Raw genomic sequence first — 22,488 nt, forward strand, 5'->3', positions numbered from 1 at the left:
AGGAGACGACCGCGCGCTAAGTAAAAGGAGGCGCGCCCCAAGCACTGCCTGTCTCCCTGGGATCACCTTGCCTTGACCTACTTGAGCCCAACAGGAAGGGAACGAACCCAAGGGGCGAAGGAGAAGGACGGGGCGGGGCGAACGGTGGGCGGGGCTGCGAGCCGGAGCTTTCTGGTGCTCGCTTGTGATTCGCCGACGGTTCGAGCCGGAAGCAGCCTGGAGGCATTGGCGGCGGCGGCGGCGGCGCACGTGGTGACGTGCGAGGGGGTGCGGCGCGAGCGGGCGGCGGCGGCAGCAGCAGTGTCTCCGGGACGCGCGTGGAGGTCGGTCGCTCAGAGCTGCGCGGCAGTTTCTCCGCCTGCTGCTTTGGCGCGGCAGTGCCAGCGAACGAGTGAGCGAGTCCCCACGAACCCTCGGTGGCCCTGCCCCCTCCTCGCAGCCTCCGCTCCTCTTCCCGCTCGACCGCTCCCCCCCTCCGCGGCCTCGAGGCGCTTTCCGTTGCGCCGATTCCCGCCCGCTTCCTCCTGCTCCCCATCGAAGCACCAGACATGAGTTTTTCCGTCTCTTCAGAGATGAACCAGGTAATACGCGCAGGTCCTAGACGGTGGAAGAGGAAGAGGGTGCGACCGGAGTCCTTGCTGAGAGATGGCGCGGGCGGCTGGGGGAGACGGTGCGAGACGCGGAGCGGCGTCCTGGTCCCGGGGGAGGACTCTCCCAGCCGCTGCCGCGGCTTTCTGGGGGCGAGGAGCCGGCGCCGCGCGGGGCCCGCGCTCCTGGAGCTGCCATGGTTGCCGGGTCGCGTCGGCTGCTGAGGCGCGTGCCGGCCGCCTCGGAGAGAGCTGGGGCATAGGAAGTAGGGCGGGAGTTCTTGCTCGAGGGAGCCTCGTGGGCCTGGGTCAGGGCGCCACGGGGCAGGGATGACTACCGGAAGGAGGACGCGGGAATCTCTGTATTCCCGCTGTCAGGAATCGATTCCTAGTGTCTGGGTCTAACCGAGGTCCCGACTTTCCTCCCTGAGACCTCCCAGGACCCGGCGCATGTGGACCGGGAGCCGGTCCAAGGCGGCATCTGTGCCTGGGGCCTGGAGTGGGGTGGCACCGCGTCCAAGATCGCCGTGGGCCGCGGGGTCCTTTGTTCCCGCTCCACGTTGCCCGCTTTTCTTGCCAAGCGCGGGGAGAAGAGGGCGGGAGGAGGGAGGGAGCGGCTGCCCTGACGTGTCGGCTCTGAATGACTGCTTGGCCGGCCAATCCCGGCCGGGGGTGTGCGAGCGCTGGGCGCCTTGCCTTCCAGCCTTGGGAGTAGTGGGCGCCCGCCAGGCCGCGCGGGGAGGAAGGCCTGGGGCTACAGGACACTCCAGTCACTCTGGGGCCGTCGCCACTTTCCTTTTTACCAAAGCAATCGGCGGAGAGGTTTGCTCTTTTTCTGTCGTTATACGCATCTTGCAAAAGGGTGTTTATAAGTTTTTAATGGTAGGAAAGTATCAGGCAATATCAGATTGAGAATGTAAGAAGACTTAGACGCAAATATTTTAGAAATGGATTTACTTTTTTTCCCAATACATAGTAGACAAATCTATTGTTTGAAACATCTGACATTTCAAAACCTATAGCAAGTAGAAATCAGATGCCTGAAGACCTGGTTTCCTAATGTCTGTTGCCAGTGATGGAGGGGATTAGAATACCGTGGTATCAAGCTGTTCTTTGAGGACTTTGTGGTGATCTTCTGTCTAGTAATAAGTAACAGCTCTGGAAGCTTAGTACTATTAACAGTTGAACAAGTACGGCATGGACTAGACTAATCAGAAGCCATATTTTTCTTTTAATAATTCTAGAACTAGCAGTTGATTTAAGGATAGCAAAATACTGGTGAATAGCATTGGGCATAATCCTGCTGTAACTTCTGTCTTAAAGATGCTGAGGAGAGTAGTTGCATTTGCATATCTGGCGATGAGGCGAACACTGACTATTTAGAATTGGATTAACAATAGTATCATTTAATGCCATCTGGCAGGCTACTTCTCAAGTGTCTATAATTTGGTAGCTGGTGGTAAAACCAGACTAAAACCATTGACCTAAAAGAGAACCAGAATGATTTTCCTCTGTTTTTCCAATTAAAGAAATCTCTGTAATTAATAGATAGTAATTTTTTAATTCATCTTAATTTGTAGTTCTGTTTTTCTAACTTTACCCCCCAAAACAGAGGATCCCAGGTTTTGGTTTTAGTTTTATTGTCGTCTTTTTTGCCCCCCTCCCCCCTTTTCTTTACTTTTTGTTTTTGTTTTAAAGTAGGCTTCATACCCAGCATGGAGCCCAACACTGGGCTTGAACTCACGGCCTTGAGATCAAGACTTGAGCTGAGATCCAGTTGGAGACTGAGCTACCCAGGCACTCCTAAATTAGTGTCTTTTTGGCTACTTTGGAGTGGGGTTTTGTTTTTCTTGCTTGAGATAACAGTTTAGATGGCAGTTGATGTCATTTTACAAGTGTGGTTTTTTAATGTAAAATGTTCTCTTATTGAGGAAATGTCTTAATCACTGAATACTAAGATGAAGTACCCCTGAAAATCATTTCATTGACTTTTCAACAATATTATTTTGAACCTCCTTGAAGGATCTCTTAGAGGCTGAAAAGATCCTCCCACCTACTGTGCTAGAGAGTGTGAATGGAGGAATTATGAACAAGGAAGTGATCTCTGGGTTTTTGTTAGAAGCACAGAAAATACATGCTCATCTTCGCTTGCAAGCTTGAATCACCACCTTGTAAATGATTTCTAAACCTATCTGTATTTTTCCACCTATCAGATCAGTATTCTTACACTTTTGGTATCAACCTGGAGGTACCTTAGCATAAAAAGCAAATTCCTCTTATTCTTCCTTCCTAACTTTGAGCATGGAGCAAACTAAAGATAACCATTAGGTTTTTTGGAATTCTAATTTTGGTACTAATTTTGATAAGGATACCACACATATCCAAGCTAAAATATCCTTACTGCCTTAGGATAAGCAGGGGTATATAATATCTTAATGTCCCTGCTTCCGTATTTTACCTGTTCCTCCAGAACATCCCCCACATTTCTGCTAGAATGTTCTTGCTATAATCCTTTTCTATTCTCCAGCATCATTTAACCCTTAGCATTGATCTTTCTTTCTTCCTCTCTATTTACCATATGCATGCTAATAGCTGCAGTTTCTGGAATATGTATGCTGTCATACCCCTTTCCTCTTTTGTTTGAGCTATTTTCACTGCTTGATTTACCTGTCTTTTTTGGTTGGTCTGTGAAGTATTCAGGGCGGAAGAATGGCATTAACTTCATTGGTATTATGAGCATCCCATTCCATATTGTGCCTGCCATATGTTTGGTGCCATAAATGTTTGTGGGATGTATAAGAGTTCAGAACAATGAGGATGGAGTGAGTGAGTGAGTTTGGTGAGTTTTGATATAGATGATGAAACAGTAGTTTCAGAGGTGACACTGGGAATTTGTAACTTCTGGTCTTACAGACATTTACTTTGTATTATTATAAAGTCTGTCCTTTAAAAATAGAGTTTATTTTGTGAGTGGGCTGCCCTCAAAAGATTGCCTTGAAACTTAAATATTTGTAATTTTCCTTGAGCTTTTAAGGATGCTTTGGAAGTTTGATGATAACATTTTATCTTCCACTTACCGAAAGCCCGAAAAGAATTTGGAGGGGAGGCCACATTGTGCCTCCCTTTCTTACAACTCTTGGATAAGACCTGTTGAACTGTATTTCAGTTACGTTAATCTTTTGGGGTCTGTGGTAACATAACATGTGGGCTTCTGGTGGTTACTAAAGCAGTTTAATTACTCATTTATGAGTCTTCTGTTTCCCTTTTCTTGCACTGGCCATACTAAGGAACTGAAGTGTATTTACCAGAATATATTGTATTTGACCTAGTTTTAATTTTAAAAGTGGATTAATGGAATGTATATTTTAAATACCAAAGAAAAAATTTTTTAATTTTAATTCCAGTATAGTTGTGTTACATTAGTTTCAGGTGTGCAATATAGTGATTCAGTAGATCCATATTTTGCTCAGTGCTATTAAGATAAGTGTACCCTTAATCCGCTTCACTTTTTCACCTGTACCCACCTTCTCTCTGGTAACCATCTGTTTGTTCTCTATAGTTAAGAGTCTATTTTTTGGTTTGTCTCCTTTTTTTTTTTTTTCTTTTGTTCATTTGTTTTTTAAATTCCACATATGAATGAAATCATGTATTTGTCTTTCTCTGGTGTATTTTGGTTAGCATTATACTCTCTAGCTCTGTCCATGTTGTTGCAGATGTTAAGATTTCATTCTTTTTTATGGCTGAGTAATACCCCATTTTGTATGTGTATGTGTTTATGTGTACCCCACATCCTCTTTATCCATTCATCTATCAGTGGACACTTAGGCTGCTTCCGTAGTTTGGCTGTTGTAAATAATGCTGCAATAAACATAGGGGTTCATATATTCCTTTGAATTAGTATTTTCGTATTCTTTCAATACCAAAGAAGATTTTAAGTTTTATTCTTTTATATAACTCTAGGATGGTGGGGCTTTTGTTAGGCTTTTTAAAGAAAAAAAATCTGCTCACATTTTTATTCCACCAGTTACTGAGCTTGAGTTTCATAGACCAAACTGAGATCTTCTGTACATTTTTAGAATAGTTTGAAACTCAGTTTGCCCAATGCTTACTTTAGTGAGAGTGAATGTGAACACTCAAAGACATGGTTTGTAGGCAGGAGTTGATAAGACCTCCTCCAGCTTAGGGGTAGGTGAGAGTAGGGGCCTACAGGATGTGAGGACAGTAATTGAGTAAAATAAGTTTGCTGCATTAACTTAAATGTCACGTGATCTTGGGCTAGCTCTTAAAATCAAATAGGGTTGTATTGATCATTAAAGAGATAAGGATCATACTAAGATCTTGATATACTAGGTCATCAAATACTAAATGTAGAACACACTCTGTTGCAGAACTAATAATACTGTACAAATGTGTATGCCAAGAGTTGCTCTAGAAGTTCTCCAGTGTTTGCTCCCAATGGACTGAAGTGATTTTAACCATGTCTTGTTTTCCCCTAAAATTTAAGGTAGAACTTCCAAATTATCAAACATAAATAGATGCTATTTTTATTCTTGGTTAGATCAAGACTACTTTACAGATAAACACTGAATAATGAATAAAACTGGTCAGCGTTTAAAATGTTTCTAAATCTCTGTATCACAATGTTTATGGTTTTTCAGAAAGCACATTTTAATATATTGCCATAATTTGCATGGAAGCTCCCTCTTTCCTCCTCATCCCATTTCCCCTTCTTTTTTTAAAGGCAACTTAAGGGAACTGAAGTGAGGCATTACCAACTATGTCTGTGGATTGGCTACCCAGTATATACCATATATATAAAGATCTTCTTAATTTGAGTTGGGTCTTGGCTGAAAATGTTTGAAGGTTTCCTTAGGATAGTGTGTTTTCTCTGTGTACTTGGAATTGTGTGGTAATTGGGAATCATTTATTAGAACTGATTTCTTAAAAGCTGAACAAACTAATGTAGGTGCAACTGTAGAGCAGAGGAAACCAATATTACATAATGGTATGATACAGTTTCATTGCAGGGGTAAGCATTGACAACAATCCCAACCTGAGTCAGAATTACTCAGGTTTCTTTGAAATAGAACCTAAGTTATGGAGAAACCAGTTAGGACATATGGGTTAGACCCATTACAGATTGTGCATGTGTTGAACTTAACACGACAGTTTGTTCACTTAGAGTTGGACCAGCCTTCAGTTGATTCTGGGTTAAGTGATTACTCATTCACCCAAATACAATTGTTAGATTTAGAATTCTGTGTATGATTGATGCATAAGGAAAATCCAGGTAATTTTAAGATGTCCATTTTAAAAAGTATGCATGCCTTTCAAATAATTTACTTAGTTCTAGTTTCCTGAATTAGACAGTGGTGACATAGCAGTTCAGGTGATTAAAAAATAAGAACCATCTGAATTTGACACTTGTAGTTAATGACTTGAAAATGAGGTAGGAGGACTGAATATGATTACTTTGCAGATTTGGTTTGGACCAGAACTATTCTAGTGGGAGTTTATTACTGTAAACGAGAAAAAGGGCCAAATAGAGAACAGATATCAGTATTTTCCCTTTTGTTTATTTAGTTCACTTCAACAAAGTGCTCATCTTTATATTTATGTTTCTAGGCTAGTTTTGGTAGTGGGGAGATGGGATGGATACAAAGATGAGCAAGACAGAGGCTCTGCCTGCCAGGACCTTAAATCAAGGAAGATAAGGAGGTCCACAGAAGCCAAAACCAGAGCAGATCAGCTGGAAGATCACACAAGAGGTTTAGTATGTGGAAGATAGGGAGAAACTTCTCTCCACTGGGGGGATTGGGAAGGGCTCTATGGAGGTAAGATTTTATCTAGCAGAGGTTGGGTTAAGGGTATTCCAAGAACAGAACAACTTGAACAAAGGTACAGAGACTGGGAAGAGCAGACCACATTTTGGGAAATAGTATATCTGGTTTGACTGGAACATTGTATACACGTCTGGGGAATGATGCCTAAAGGTTGCTTGCTGGCCGGTAAAAATGGACAGGACTCTAATAGTAAAGAATATTAGATTTAACCAATATTTATATTTGTTCTCTAATCTTGTGCTTACATATCTCACTTAATTGATACATGTTGTTAGCTTCTGTCTTCCAGGGAAGGGTGTTTTGTTTTTTGATCACCTGAATAGTTGCAGGTTGAAAAATGTTTAGGTATAATTGCATTTGTCTTGGTTATTTTCTGTGTTAGAGCCATGTACATTTCTTTCAGATAAGGACTTTGTATGATACAATCCACTTAGATCAATGACAGTCTTTGATCATTCTGAGTATCTAAAATTTGTCATTATTGCAGATTATGATGCATGATTATCACAGAAGAAATTCATGTCTATAGCTTTTAAGGACTTGATTACATCATTTCAAGCCTGATAGTTTTGGAATCACCATTAGAGCTTAAGACACCTCTGCCTTCACTTCAACCACCCGTCTTCATACCTTGAGGAAGTGCTGAGTTTTAACACTCCTTTGTCCTTGGATTATTTAAGACATCTCAGAAATACATTTCTCACCAGTTCAGTAGGTAAGTGAATATTCATGCCCAATGAAACATTAAGACACATTGTTTTTCAGAAGACTATGCCAGTACACTAATAGCCTTTTCATAATTTTTTTTTTTATATAAATTTTTTTTCAACGTTTTTTTATTTATTTTTGGGACAGAGAGAGACAGAGCATGAACGGGGGAGGGGCAGAGAGAGAGGGAGACACAAAATCGGAAACAGGCTCCAGGCTCCGAGCCATCAGCCCAGAGCCTGACGCGGGGCTCGAACTCACGGACCGCGAGATCGTGACCTGGCTGAAGTCGGACGCTTAACCGACTGCGCCACCCAGGCGCCCCTCATAATTTTTTTAAAGGGGAAGTCAGTGATCATTTGTAGAAAAAAAAAACTATTTTTTTCTTTTTGTAAACTTTTGAATTTAAATCAGGGCAAACTAAAATCTATTACTGCTTTTTAATGATGGCTTTGTATAGGCATTAGTCAGTTCACAAGGTGAAATGGACATTTTTAAAAAGAACATTAAGTGTCTAGCATGTATTCCTAGGAGATAAGTGATTTGGAATATCTGAAACTTGCAAAGGGGACAGATTTAAGTTTGCCTTATTTATCCATTTCTCTCATTTGGGAGTAAAGGAATGACAGCACCCCAAATCAAGGAAACCTGGAAGTGATGACCACATTACATCCTTCCAGGCTTCTTAAATTGCTCATTGTATGGGTTTGGGCAGGGTGGGCTTACATTTCTTTCCCTTCCCAATGAATGTTCAGGGAAACCTGGGCAAAAGTGTTGAGCTAGTCACTGCTGTATGAATCCTTAAAAAGATTGAGGACCAAAATATAGCTGTACAAAGACTTGGACATTCAGTGCCAGTGTTTTCAGCAGTGTTTTTGTGTAATAAAATTTTTGTGTTGTTGATAGGATGGAATTTGAAAATAAAGATACTGTATTACTCTTAAAGGTATAATTATAAAAATCATTGTTCACTAGTAAAATAACTTGGCTTTTTTTGTGCTCTTTAGCCAAATTTGTAAGGAAAAATGATTCCCAATGGATATTTAATGTTTGAAGACGAAAACTTTATTGAGTCTTCTGTTGCCAAATTAAATGCCCTGAGGAAAAGTGGCCAGTTCTGTGATGTTCGACTTCAGGTATTTAAAACTTAATTTGGAAACCTACAAAATTAATATTTTATTTCTAAAAGCAGTACGTTCTTGGATATGCTTATTTTCTTTTTCATGGTAGGCATTTGATGAAATAACTTGAAAAAACAATGATTTACCTATAAATATTAGATAAAGGACCTGATGTGGTAATTAGCTAGAGAAATAAATAGTCCACAGTACTTCTAATTGTAATTCCTTACAATTTCAGGTCTGTGGCCATGAGATGTTAGCACACAGAGCAGTTCTGGCTTGCTGCAGTCCCTACTTATTTGAAATCTTTAATAGTGATAGTGATCCTCATGGAATTTCTCATGTTAAATTTGATGATCTCAATCCAGAAGCTGTTGAAGTCTTACTGAATTATGCCTACACTGCTCAGTAAGTACTTTATAAAGTGTATAATTAGGGGATGTCACCAGGAAATTCCAAGCCTTGATTTATTTGGATTAAGTAGAATCTGTGTTTTAAGGCCTTGGTATCCAAGTGATAAAGAACTTTTCTTTAACAGGTTGAAAGCCGATAAGGAATTAGTGAAAGATGTTTATTCTGCAGCAAAAAAGCTGAAGATGGACCGAGTAAAGCAGGTAGAGTACCAGAAGTAACATATAAGGAGGGCTGTTACTAGCAAGTCTGCTTTTACATAGTTAAGATGCATAATTTGTCATAAGACATTTGTTAGTCTCAAGAACTTGAAAATGGCCCCTCTTCCCCCTAGACAACTGAATGTGATTTTAACCAGTTAGCTGTAGTAATGTAGCAAGGTCATAACTTCCTCTCAGATAATTTGAACTAAACTCTTGCTTTACCAGTAGTCTTCACTAGCTGGGTGGCTGTGTTGGTCACTGGTAGCAGGGTTTACAATATTCTTGGGGCGCCTGGGTGGCTCATTTAAGCATCAGACTTGATTTTAGCTCAGGTCATGATCTCGCGGTGAGATCAGACCCCCTGTCATGCTCCACCCCGTCATGCTCCGCACTGGGCTTGGAGCCTGCTTGGAATTCTCTCTCTCTTTCTCTCTCTCTCTCTCTCTCTTTCTCTCTCTCTCCCCCTCTCTCCTCCTCCTCCTCCCACCCTCCTTCCCTCCCCGCCCCCCCCTTCTCCCTCAAAAAAATAAACATGTAAAATATTCTTGTTTTTCTCAAGAATTAATCACACAACTTAGATTCTCAGCTCTCTGTTCTACACTTGGAAGTTCCTCTGTAAAAGTACTCCTTCTAGAATGTAACACCATTGAAAACTGCCTAATAATTCATAGGATAAAAAGCATTTAATTCTCTAATTTGGGGGTCAGTCAACTGCAAAGCCTCAGGCCAACTGCTTGTTATAAAGGTTTATTGGAACACAGCTTTTATTTACATAGGGTCTCTGGCTGCTTCCACCTGCAGTGACAGAGTTTAGTAGTTGTGACAAAGACATTATGGCCCAAAAGCCTAAGCCCTTTAAGAGGAAGTTTCCTGTCCCCTTCTGTAATGTCACTCCTTTGCTTAAAATCCTTCTGTGGTTTATAGCACATACCCCTCAAGTTAGCATTGCACATTTTCCCTAATGTAGTTGCTGTGTTTCCAAAATTGTTTTCCTACTTGTCTTTTGCTCCAGCCAAACTAAATTGGTCCCAGCTTCTTCCCTACTTCTATCTGCATTGAACATCATCTCTTGTGTAGATCCCAGTTCAGATACTGTCTTCATGATAAAGTCTTATCTAATTATTCTAATTGGAAATACTTATCTGCACATTGCATATGCGTTAATATGGCATTTCAGTTTGTTGCATCTTTCCGTAAACAACTTAGACATTTGTCCGGCATTCTTTGATGTTTATTGTTTGCATACATCTATTCTTCCCAGAGTTAACGTTGTTCTGTTAAGGCAGTGGTGTTTGATTCATCTTTGTATCTTCACAGAATGCTTACATATTGAGTATTAAATATTCATTAAATAAAATATATGTAAGTGTTGTCACTTGTGTATTTCTTTTCCCAGGTTTGTGGTGATTATTTGCTATCTAGAATGGATGTTACCAGCTGCATCTCTTACCGAAATTTTGCAAGTTGTATGGGAGACACCCGTTTGTTGAATAAAGTTGATGCCTATATTCAGGAGCATCTGTTACAAATTTCAGAAGAGGAAGAGTTTCTTAAACTTCCACGGCTAAAGGTAAGGGGTAAAATCTATAAAGATATATATGTATGTATACACTACTTACAGTTGCTGAATCTTTGTCCATGTTTCAAGCATGGTTGTGAGAAAGTACATTGAAATGATACTGTTATTTTTTAGCAGTGTAACAGTTTGCTGCCTACTGGTTTGTTTTTAGAGTTTTCTTACAAATGAGAATAAATGTATGGGATGAGATTGGGCATCTGTGACCATTTTATTAGGAAATTGCACATTAAGCTGAGAATTAAGAGACTCAACACTGATCTAAGTGTCATTGTTTTTTCCTAACTCTAGTTGGAGGTAATGCTTGAAGATAATGTTTGCTTGCCCAGCAATGGCAAATTGTATACAAAGGTAATCAACTGGGTGCAGCGTAGCATCTGGGAGAATGGAGACAGTCTGGAAGAGCTGATGGAAGAGGTTAGTTTTAAAGTAAATGGGATGCAACAATTCTTAAAAATTATTTTGCTATAACAATGAAGGATTCCCTTTCACTTTTATTTTATAACCATGACCCTAAAGAATTTAAATTTTGCTATAGGTACCCCTAAGCTGAGAAACAGGGGGGGTGTCCAGGTGAGCTGAATGAACTGTTCAGTTTGGTCTTCTGCTTTTCTTTTTTATTTCTTTGCTTATTATGTGCTGTTAACTTCCTTTAAAGTAGCATGTAATTTGCTTTAGAAATGGGAGGTGGTACTGAAATTTTCTGTAGATTCTTAATTTTTCTTCACAGGTTTTTGCTTTAAATTTGATAAGTAGGTAAAAGCTTCTAATGGTTGTTCCTCCCCATTGATTTATCTCCCCATAGGTTTATTAACAAAACTAGGATACCCAAGACTGAAGAAACAAGAAGAAACCTCAAGTGTATTGACACGTAAAGAAGCAGCAGTCCTGCCCCAGTTCTCCTAAGAAAAATCCGCTGTGGGCAGAGAACGATGATGATTTAATGGTGTTTACTCCTTTACAGGATTCTTATCTTTAAAGCTTTGTGTTTTTTCAATGGTGTTGTTCATACGTACAGTCATTCACTTAACTTTTGAAAAATACCACAAGACAAACTTGATGGAGAAATGGTGGGAATTAAACACATGCAGATGGAGCAGTGGAGTGACTTTGAATTTGTCATTCCACGAAGGGCTTTCCAGATCTGTTAGGTCTTGAAACATACTGTTAGCATTATCTTCTAAAAAGGCTAACAGGTGATTTTTACATTTTATATCATTTCCCACTTGAAAATCAGGTGCATTGACCATGTGTTTGCATCTGCTGAGGGAGGTGTCTCTACAGCTTGTTTTGAGTTTTGCATTTGCTTTTTATCTGTTTTTCTTGACATTGCCTACAGGACAAATATGTTAATGCAAATCAGAGCACTTCAAAGGTGTAAACCATAGTCCATATTTTACTGTAAATATGTATATGCTTTAAGAGCCCATATATTGTATTAGTGCCTTTTTTTTTTTAATGCTATATAATAGAAGCTATGGAAAAATGAAGATTTCTTTCAAGCCAATCAAGCCAAGGACTCTTCGGCCAGTGTTAGAAGATTCTGTATTTTATTTTTGTTTTTAAAATTTTTACAACCATGACATGTATTTTCTTTACTTCGGGATCCTGCCAGAGCAAGATGTCAAGAAGTTCAAGAAGCACACTGGAGGTTACCTTGAGGCGTTTGTGTGATCTGCATACTAGTGGAGTAGCCATGGAGACGGTAGCCACATGGGTGTTCTGTTGCTGTTTTGCAGGTTCAAACCTTGTACTACTCAGCTGATCACAAGCTGCTTGATGGGAACCTACTAGATGGACAGGCTGAGGTGTTTGGCAGTGATGATGACCACATTCAGTTTGTGCAGGTACACATTGCACATCTGAGGTAACCTCAGGTTAAAATGTGATTAGAGCATTTTCTAGTAGACTGAAATTTTCCTTTAAGAAAGGAAAGTGGAAGAATTTCATTGGTATATCCGAACAGAAACATTTTCAGGACAAAACAAGCATATCTTTCTTAGATTTACTACTGTTTCTCCACATAAAAAAAAATTCAGCAAATTAGGAAACCACATTTAGATTTTTTCTCAATGAAATAGGATTTACAGGTAGTAAGAAAACAAGGCCAATAAGATGAAGCAATGTAGAAATTGGGTTTTTTTTTTTGTTAGATTACAAAAAATTGTTTGCAACAGGGAATGGGTGTTGTTAGACCCAATTTAAAAAAAAAAAAAATGTCAGGCATAAAAATTTTTTAGTTTCTAGACAAAAATTTAGAGAAAAGGACACACATCATAAGTGTCAAATAGTGAACTCACTAGTTTAAACACTACTTGGGTCCAGAAGAGATTTCTGTGGCCCGGGAAGCCTTCCCTTGCCTCTTCCCAGTCATGTCCTTACACAGCCCTAAAGGAAACCATTATTCTAACTTCGGAAACAATAGCTTAGTTTGCCTTTGAAATGTATATAAATGGTCATACAGTATGCATTCTTTTTGTTTGACCTTTAGCTTCAACCGTTGTATTTGTGAGGAATAAACTATAAAGTAGGCAGAGTTAACCCAGTTTTAAGGGGTGTTTTCTTTACCAGTTAGAAGGTAAATGAGACTCAGAAGTGACCTGAATGGCAGTTGTCAGGTATTCTGTGGTAGTAGTGGCCAAGTATTTTTATGTTTTACAAGAAGTGTTTGGGTTTAAATTAGTTGAGAACTTTGTCCATAGTTTGCATACTCTAAAGATACTTTGTTTTGTTTTGTTTTTTTTGTTACTTTTTCAGTAAGCAGCCGTTGAGTAAAATGGCAGACCATGATGTTAGGACACAGAAATATGTAAGAGACAGTTTCTGGTTGCAGAACCATCTATAGCAGTAGATGAAAACCGTACAGTCTTCTAAGAGGGATCTACAAAAGGCATAAAGGGGAGGGGATAGAGGAGCCAAGAGGAGAGAAACTAAGGAAATTTACAGAAGAGGCAACATTTGGACAGTCTTAGGATTTAGAAGAGCTTGCAAAGCAGATGAGAGTGTGTCAGATAGGAAAAAATACCCGTGCGAGGTCACAAGATTGGGAAAGTAGGTAAATGCCACTGGGTTAGGGCTTAATACTTTATCCTACAGGTGGTGGGGAATTTTCAAAGAATTGTAGACAAGGAAGTAGAGTGACATGAACAGATCTATTTCCTTTTTTTTTTTTAAATGTTCATTTTAAGAGAGAGAATCTCAAGTAGGCTCTGTGCTGTGAGCACAGAGCCCCACACAGGGCCTGACGTCATGACCAAGAGATCATGACCTAAGCCAAAGTCAAGAGTTGGATGCTTAACTGACTGAGCCACCCAGGGGCCCCTGAACAGATACATTTCACAGCTTTAATAATAGTGAAAAACTGAGCAGTAGTCCCAACAGTAGGGGCATTGGTTAAATACTGTATTTCTGTACAGCAAAGATCTGTACATTAATCATTTTAGACCCGTGGTTAACTATCAGGTGGCAGTCTCTGGGTCATGGGACTCCAGCTGATCTGTGGTTTGTTTCGTTTTGTTTTTCTTTACTAAATGATTGCATTAAGCCCTTCTATTTTTCTGGCCAAGTACAGAGGGTAGACCAATTGTGAGACCAATTTATAGATTACTACAAGCAGTAGTTTAGTTAAAAAAAATGAGGGCTTGATCCAGGAGCATGAAGGAGGAAAAGTGGACTCTAAGCATTTATAGTTTCAAAGGTTGAGTGAGTCCTTAGTGATTGTTTAGAATAAGAAAATTAAGGAAAAGGAAGAATTTGAGAAAGCAGGATTCTGATGTGACCCATTAGAAGGTGGTTCCCTGGATAAAGATCATGAATAAAATAGGATGAGGGGACACATTAGGCTTGAGAAATAGGAAAAGAGGTTGAGGAGCTATTAGGAAGGAGAAGATTAGAATCAACTTGTGTTAGAAAGCTAGCTAACATAAGCAGAAAAGTTTGAACAGAGGAAGACTAAATTGTGTCAGATCATTCTTTTGGAGGTCATGTAAAATATGGTTACGGGTATCTCTTCACTGGTTTTGGGAGGGCACTTGGTAACCTTTAGTGGGTATAAGTTCCAAAGAGTGTAAAGTTAAGAATATCTTAGCTTGAGAAGTAAGAGTGGTTGAAAAAGAAATAGCCACCGGAGATTACCCCCTGGGGAGCCAGAGGCAAAGAAAGTGGGGCCGGTGGGTAGCGCGTGGGAGGAGTTAATACAGGAAAGTGAAGATAAGGGAGAGGAAGGGATTGTATTTGAAAATGTTCCAGAAGGAATATAAAGGCGTTAACCAGCACCTCTGTATGACTTGTTAGTTATAAAACACTAGGAGTCTTCATTGTTAATCATGCTTTCCTCTTTCACATTGATTTTTTTCAATTATAATCCATACGTTAGAACAGTTTTCTTACTATAATAAAAGCTCTTAATGCCAGCAAAAAATGAGCAGACATATATCCAATTCAGTTCCTCTGAAAAGTATTTTTCAGGACAAAAGTGGCGGTTACAAGAAACACTTAAAAGTATATTTCTTCAGGACCACCATATAGGTATCATAGAGTGCTTTTCTAGACAAACCATATCAGACAAAAATAAAAAATAGAAGTAAGACAATACTAAAAGAACCAAACATTCACAAAAGTAGTATAGGAACACTCAGAGGGAGAAATAGGCACAGCTACAAATTTTCAAATGATTATAAAAGAATTACATTGTGTACTTGTATAGGAGTTCCTTTGATGGCATCATCGATTTGTGATACTTTGGATCCCTTCTTCCCACAGGTTGGGATGGGGTTTTATGTACCTTGGAGTTTCTAGTAGCAGAGGACAAAAATCTGTCATAGTATAAAAAGAGTGGCTTTATACTCAGAATTTCTATTCTTTTAGTTGTATTGCCTTAGGCAATACATATCTTTTCTGAGTATTGTTATCTATAAAATGGATTAGCAGCATTGCCCTTACTCCATTAAAAGAGATGACGTGAATAAAGTGCCTAATTATACCTAGGTATATGATAAATGTCAAAATAGAATTGAATGGTAACCATTAATTCTCTGCCTTTTCTCAAAGTAGCCAACATATGCTATAACCATGCTTGTTGACTGGCCCACACCAAACTTCTGATAGTTTTTTCACAGCTTTAAGTAGCTACCAAATTTTTTTCCTCTAAGTTGTTAACATAGCTTTTTGCTTCCATAAGAAACAAATTTCTACTATAAATCTTAGCTACCCATGTGGCTCTGGCCCTGGGGATCAAAAGAAGTGGATCGGCACACTTGGTGTCAGGTACTGAAGTGGGGGTGGTACCTGTTCATTTGGTAGGTCCTCTGAGGATGTCTCTGACTCTTCTAATTCCATATGATCATATACTTTAAAAGTGTCAAGGACTAATAACATAAGAAAACCATCAAAGGGAACTCCTACACAAGAACACAACGTAATTCTTTTGTAATCATTTGAAAATTTGTAGCTTTGCCTATTTCTCCCTCTTAGTGTTCCTATACTACTTTTGTGAATGTTTGGTTCTTTTAGTATTATTGTTTTATTTCTGATTACCATATTTTGTCTTTTGATATGGTTTGTCTAGAAAAGCACTCTATAATACCTATATGGTGGTCCTGAAGAAATATGCTTTTAAGTGTTTCTTGTAACTGCCACTTTTGTCCTGAGAAATACTTTTCAGAGGGACCGAACTGGATATGTCTGTTCACTTTTTGCTGGCATTGTATGAAGGATATCCGTACATATGATTTAATTAGGTTTGATAGTTTCTTGGAGACAGTGGGCTAAATGTAATCTTTCAGATAATTCATACCATTTTAAATTAATAATCTCTTTTGAAAGATGATTCTATACTTCATATAAAGAGTATGTGAACTTTGAGCTTATGTAGATTAAAGTTTTTTTTTTTTTTCTTTCTTTCTTTCTTTCTTTTTTTTTTTTTTTCCCCATTGAGGTATTCTCATACTTGATCTACAACTTGCTTTTTAATTGCTTAAATTGAGCTTTTCCTGACCAGGCTCCTTGTGTAGGTGTAGTGTTTCATTTTAAGTGGAGATGGAAGTATGCTAGTAATTTGTGTCAATTGGAAAGTGTTGGTTTGTGTTAAATTTAGGGTTCTTTAAATGTCATACATAAGTGAAGGATTCTAGGTGTTTTTTCAGTGTTGTGGAATAGCTCAGGAACAGAGGTACACCAGGTATGGTCTTTGGCTAGGTTTCTGTAGCTACCTTTTGATTTTGCAGAAAAAGCCACCACGTGAGAATGGCCATAAGCCGATAAGTAGCAGTTCCACTGGATGTCTCTCTTCTCCAAATGCTACAGTACAAAGCCCTAAGCATGAGTGGAAAATCGTTGCTTCGGAAAAGACTTCAAGTAAGTGTATTACACTCATCAGATTGTCTTTGACTTACTTATTTTTAAAGAAGAGTGTTGAGTAGAACCATTTAATAACTTTGAAGTTGACTATTTGTGGGAAAAACTCAGAAGCCATTAGATTTGGAAAACAGTAGCAGATCGTTCCAGTCTGGGATCCGGAATCCAAGTCAGGATCACACAGCAAACAAAAGTAATAATAATTGCATCTTAAACATAGAACTCTTATGCTTACAGATAACACTTACTTGTGCCTGGCTGTGCTGGATGGTATATTCTGTGTAATTTTCCTTCACGGGCGAAACAGCCCACAGAGCTCACCAACAAGTACTCCAAAACTAATTAAAAGTTTAAGCTTTGAGATGCAACCAGATGAGCTGATAGAGAAGCCCATGTCTCCCATGCAGTATGCGCGGTCTGGTCTGGGGACAGCAGAGATGAATGGCAAGCTCATAGCAGCAGGTAAGAACAGAAGGATGAGTGTTTTCTTATTGGAAAGTTTCAACTGGCTAAGCCCCTGCATGGACATTTGTGCTTGCTTTGATGTGAACTTTGGAAAGGGAGGGTTTAATATGCCTTCTTCCTTGGCATTCTACTTTACCACATTCTAAAAGGACCAAGAAATACAAAAGTAAATACTATTGTATTGCCTATCCTTTAAGTAAATGTCTTGTTTCTAATTCTTAAAAAACTATAAAGTCGTTAAATTGTTCCATCCTAATTTTCAAGCCAAGACTAAGCAATTTACTCATACTGATAATGTTGTTCGGCTGTTAGAAGCCCTGAGTTAAAACATCACCTAATGGGACCTTAATAGGTTTGTGGATAAAAATTCTTTTTCTCTTTGTGCAGATTACCTAAATCATTCTAGACAAGAAACCCTCATCTGGTTTGAGATCTTAAACATGAATCTTGATGGTTCTTTTACCAGGTGGCTATAACAGAGAGGAATGTCTTCGAACAGTTGAATGCTATGATCCACGTACAGATCACTGGTCCTTTCTTGCTCCCATGAGAACACCCAGAGCTCGATTTCAGATGGCTGTACTCATGGTAAGGAAGAAGCAATCCATGTTTAGCTGTTTCTCATAACTTCAGAATGGCAGAAATTCTGATCTTGTACTTTTGACTTAGGGCCAGCTCTATGTGGTAGGTGGATCGAATGGCCATTCAGATGACCTGAGTTGCGGAGAGATGTATGATCCAAACATAGATGACTGGATTCCTGTTCCAGAATTGAGAACTAACCGTTGTAACGCAGGTAAAATTACTTTCCTTCTGAGATAATCAGTATTTAAATATGGTAATTAAATTATCAATATATAACCTTATTTTATACTCATATAGGAGTATGCGCTCTGAATGGGAAATTATACATTGTTGGTGGCTCTGATCCATATGGTCAAAAAGGACTGAAAAACTGTGATGTATTTGATCCTATAACAAAGTCATGGACAAGCTGTGCTCCTCTTAACATCCGTGAGTTGATTTGGGTTTTTTCCCCTCAAGGTTTTTTGTTTTTTTACCTCAAAATCAATTATGTGTAGTATGCGCACTTCAAGTTTTGGGAGATAAAGTAATTTTGGTTTGACTCAATTTTATAGGTAGACACCAGTCTGCAGTCTGTGAGCTTGGTGGTTTTTTGTACATAATTGGAGGTGCAGAGTCTTGGAATTGTCTGAACACAGTAGAACGTTACAATCCTGAAAATAACACCTGGACCTTAATTGCACCCATGAACGTGGCAAGGCGAGGAGCTGGTGTAGCTGTTCTTGATGGTGAGTGTTGAGATTTGGAAAGGTGAAGCATAGGGAGTGGCAAGAGTTTGTTCTAATATTCCCAGAGAATGTCCGTGATAACTAAACACTTGTATAATAAGAAGTCAGAGCAGACATTTTTTCTGATGCAGTGGGCATTGGTGGTTTGTCTTTTAGAAGTCATTTCTAATCAGACTCGGTACTTGAAGTACTAATATAAATATATTAACACACTAGTCTTTTGATGGGTTCACTGAAGTTCTCTAAGTCCATAAACCATATGCAAAATGTATCATCTTAGAGTTCCAGTTTGTTCCTTTAGAGCAAGAATTTAATGGATTTGACTTGCAAAGTAAAATAAGTGCAAATCACCTAGATTCTAGTCTCTTCTGTCTACTCCATACCTAATCGGAAGGAAAACTTAAGGCTTTTTTTTTTAAACAGATCTTTCCAAAGTTAGTTTGATGTGGATGCAGCTTTCTTTTCACATTCATTGTATTGATTTACATGTTTAATTATATAATTATCATAATGAGTTTAATTAGCATTGTCTTGGGAACAAAGTGCAATCTTAGTTAAGCTTATGGCTCACCTGCTGAACGTATAGATGTGTAGACATGCCAGCACGTAGCCCGCAGCCCACACTGAGCCTTGTCAATTCTTCTGTAAATATGTGGTTGTAGATAGATTTTGGACAATCAAATGAGAAAATAATGAAGTTTTTATTTTTTAATGTTTGTTGTATTTTAGAGAGAGAGAGAGAGAGACAGACAGACAGTGTGAGCAGGGGAGGGGCAGAGAGAGAGGGGGAAGCTCCAGACTCTGAGCTGTCAGCACAGAGCCCGATGCGGGGCTCGAACTCAAGAACCGTGACCTCATGACCTGAGCTGAAGTCGGATGCTTAACCACCTGAGCCACCCAGGGGCCCCAAGAGGATGGAAGTTTTTAAACCTACACAGTATTGGGGCGCCCGGGTGGCTCAGTCAGTTAAGCATCCGACTTCAGCTCAGGTCATGATCTCACGGTTCGTGAGTTCGAGCTCCTTGTCGGGCTCTGCTGACAGCTCAGAGCCTGGAGCCTGCTTCAGATTCTGTGTCTCCTTCTCTTTCTGCCCCGACCCCACTCATGCGCTCTCTCTCAAAGCTAAATAAATGTTTTAAAAAAAAAAATTTTAAAGCTACACAGTATTTAATGCTGACATTTTATGTGTCTGAAAATAATTAACTGCTCTGCATATTTGAAAATAATTAACTGCTCTGCATATATATTTGAAAATGTAATAACTCTTGGTCTGTTTCCAAGAAGTTTTTGTACTAAAATAATTTTATAGAATTGGAAAGCTCAAGAAAATGTTCAGTATCTGAAAACTGCTTTTCTATAACTTTTTTTTGAATCTTAATTCTGAGGCACTGGACTAGTATAGAATCTCCAGTGCACAGAACTACTCTGGCTTGCTGCGTACTAGCTGCTTCTTTAGGCAAGTTGTCCAACTTCTTTGCGCCTCATTTCATCTGTGAAATGGCAGCAGTAGCAGTTACCACAAAGAATTGTGAGAATTGTGCTTCAGTTAGAGGCTGCCCCTCTCTTTGTAAATTGCCTGAGTTCCATCTATGAATGGGTTTACTTGCCATGTTAGGAAGGCATTTAACAAAGACTTTTGGTAGAATGAGCAGGTATTTCTACTAAGAACCACCAATTTTAGCAAAAAACAGACTTAGGAGGTTTTTTCCTTCTCTAGATTTACCTTGTTTCATTCTCTTTTAGGAAAATTGTTTGTAGGTGGTGGCTTTGATGGTTCTCATGCCATCAGTTGTGTGGAGATGTATGACCCAACTAGAAATGAATGGAAGATGATGGGAAACATGACTTCACCAAGGAGCAACGCTGGGATTACAACTGTAGGGAACACCATTTATGCAGTGGGAGGCTTTGATGGCAATGAATTTCTGAATACGGTGGAAGTCTATAACTTTGAGTCAAATGAGTGGAGCCCCTATACAAAGATTTTCCAGTTTTAACAAACTAACAGGCTTAGTGATGTAATTGTGTTTAGTAGAGGTACACTTGTGAATAAGGAGGGTGGGTGGGTATAGATGTTGCTAACAGCAACACAAAGCTTTTGCATATTGCATATTATTAAACATGCTGTACATACTTTTTGTGTTTATTGGGAAAGGAATGCAAAGATGAAGGTCTGTTTTGTGTATTTTTAGGACTACTTTGGTTATTTTACTTTTTGGAAGTTGATATTGTAAAAGAATAAACCAAGACTTGATCGGGCATGTCATTTCAAGAAGTCCCCTCTCCTCCACATTTGTTTTGCCAATTTGCACATTAGTGACTCTTCCCTCAAACATGTATTATGGGGCAAGAGGGTAAGGTTTAAGATCGAGGCAGTTGGGTTTTTTAAGGGCCCTTTTTCAATAACTGGAACACTATACAAAAGAGACTTATTTAACTAGATGACAATGACTATTTTTGTTTTTATTAAAAGAAAGCTGACATGCCTACCAAGATTTAATCTTTTATGATTGCCTTTTTATAACTTTTTATATTCTCAGCACAGTGCTTTACATATTGAAGATGTGGCAGATTCAAATTACTGAAGCAAACTGGCGGTCTTAAAGGATGCAGGGTGAGGGGTTTCTGTTGTACACCCAGAATGCAAACTTAAAAGCTTTTGCCTCAGTTACTGGTTTGTTTCTTTTGTTGTTTGTTTGTTTGTTTTTTGGTTTTTAGGGGTTTTTTTTGTTTCTTTTTTTTTTTGAGAATACAGTACTGATGTTTATTTGAATGGAGTTGCTGAACAGTAACATAGCTGTGATTTTTATTTGAAACACTGATTTCACATACTTTGACTTCTTGAGGGTATATTTTATATAGCAAGACATTTAATATATAAGAACGGTGAAGTACTTTATTTTCTAAATAATTCCTGTCTTTATTTATCATTAACAAAACAATCCTAAATAGCAGCCCTCGATTGTGGAAGAAAATTAAACTGTATTGGGTTTAAGAATTCAGCATTTATCAGAACTATGTTTTTGTTCAGTTTTTCTATTCACATGGATAAATACTGGTTGGGGTGACTTTATCGAATGTGTAGTGCCACACATATAACTGATGGTGCCAAAATTAGCACATCCTAATGCTTGCTGCCGATGCAAACATATTAAAGGTACTTTGCAGGAAATCCTTGCACCATGGAATTAATATCCAGATGTTGTTTGTGTACTCATTCATTACTAAAAGTCTTGGGGACAGTTTTTTTTGTTTGTTTTCCCAGTAATGATGAGCTTAAAGTATTTGTGGGAAAATAGTTACCTGACATGTCTGAAATAAGAGCTGATGGTAAGATTTTTTTTTTTCTCAAAGAAGATGAAGAAGCACACAGGAATCTAATGAGCCAACTAGGACAAGATTACCAGTGGCTGACTTGGGTTAGGAAGAAAATTGTTCCCACTGGTACTCTGACACCGTATTTCTCTCATTTATTCTACAAAGAACCATCGTGAAAGTTAAACTGGTAGCATTGTATTGCTGACTGTATTTGTTGCTGGCTTGGTTCTAGACTAAAACTAGGTTGGCAGATTTGAATTTGCCTCACAGGGTGACTATTTTTTTAAATGGATCTGCATATGTTTTATTTAGTTCAAGGAAATAAAATTTTAGTTGAGGATTCAGCAGTAAAATCCTTGAAATTACTTCTCAGTTCCTAAGTAACCTGCTAATTCCTAAGTGGCATTAAGCAAATATGTGTCAATATTTTGGGTTAGAGTTTTCCAGTATTCTGTTATTAATGCCAAACAGGTAGTTTGGTGGTGAAAAGTATGTTTTTCAAGTATGTTTTGAATATAAAAAGCTCCCATAAAGGGAAAAAAACAGTGCTCAATCACAAGTTGTTTATATTTATCTGCATCTAAAAGGT

At 38.9% G+C, this 22,488-nt stretch overlaps 1 protein-coding gene across 2 annotated transcripts; it reads left to right on the plus strand.

Annotated features, from left to right (window-relative positions):
- The first annotated feature begins 441 nt into the window (after positions 1-441).
- IVNS1ABP (influenza virus NS1A binding protein) lies at positions 442-21,773 on the plus strand. Of its 2 annotated transcripts, none has more exons than XM_058700619.1 (15): positions 442-581; positions 6,918-7,145; positions 8,146-8,274; positions 8,498-8,667; positions 8,798-8,873; positions 10,270-10,443; positions 10,741-10,866; positions 12,189-12,296; positions 16,674-16,803; positions 17,041-17,265; positions 17,735-17,856; positions 17,938-18,064; positions 18,151-18,282; positions 18,408-18,581; positions 20,325-21,773. In XM_058700619.1, the coding sequence occupies exons 3-15, from the start codon at positions 8,164-8,166 to the stop codon at positions 20,576-20,578; spliced, it is 1,929 nt and encodes a 642-aa protein (XP_058556602.1). In that variant the 5' UTR covers positions 442-581; positions 6,918-7,145; positions 8,146-8,163; the 3' UTR covers positions 20,579-21,773. The 2 variants fall into 2 exon arrangements, with proteins under 2 accessions (XP_058556602.1, XP_058556601.1); XM_058700618.1 differs by lacking the exon at positions 442-581 and adding an exon at positions 1,297-1,409.
- Positions 21,774-22,488: the final 715 nt, after the last annotated feature.

The sequence above is a fragment of the Neofelis nebulosa genome, chromosome 15 (genome assembly GCF_028018385.1).
Source record: "Neofelis nebulosa isolate mNeoNeb1 chromosome 15, mNeoNeb1.pri, whole genome shotgun sequence".
NCBI classification, from domain to species: Eukaryota; Metazoa; Chordata; class Mammalia; order Carnivora; family Felidae; genus Neofelis; species Neofelis nebulosa.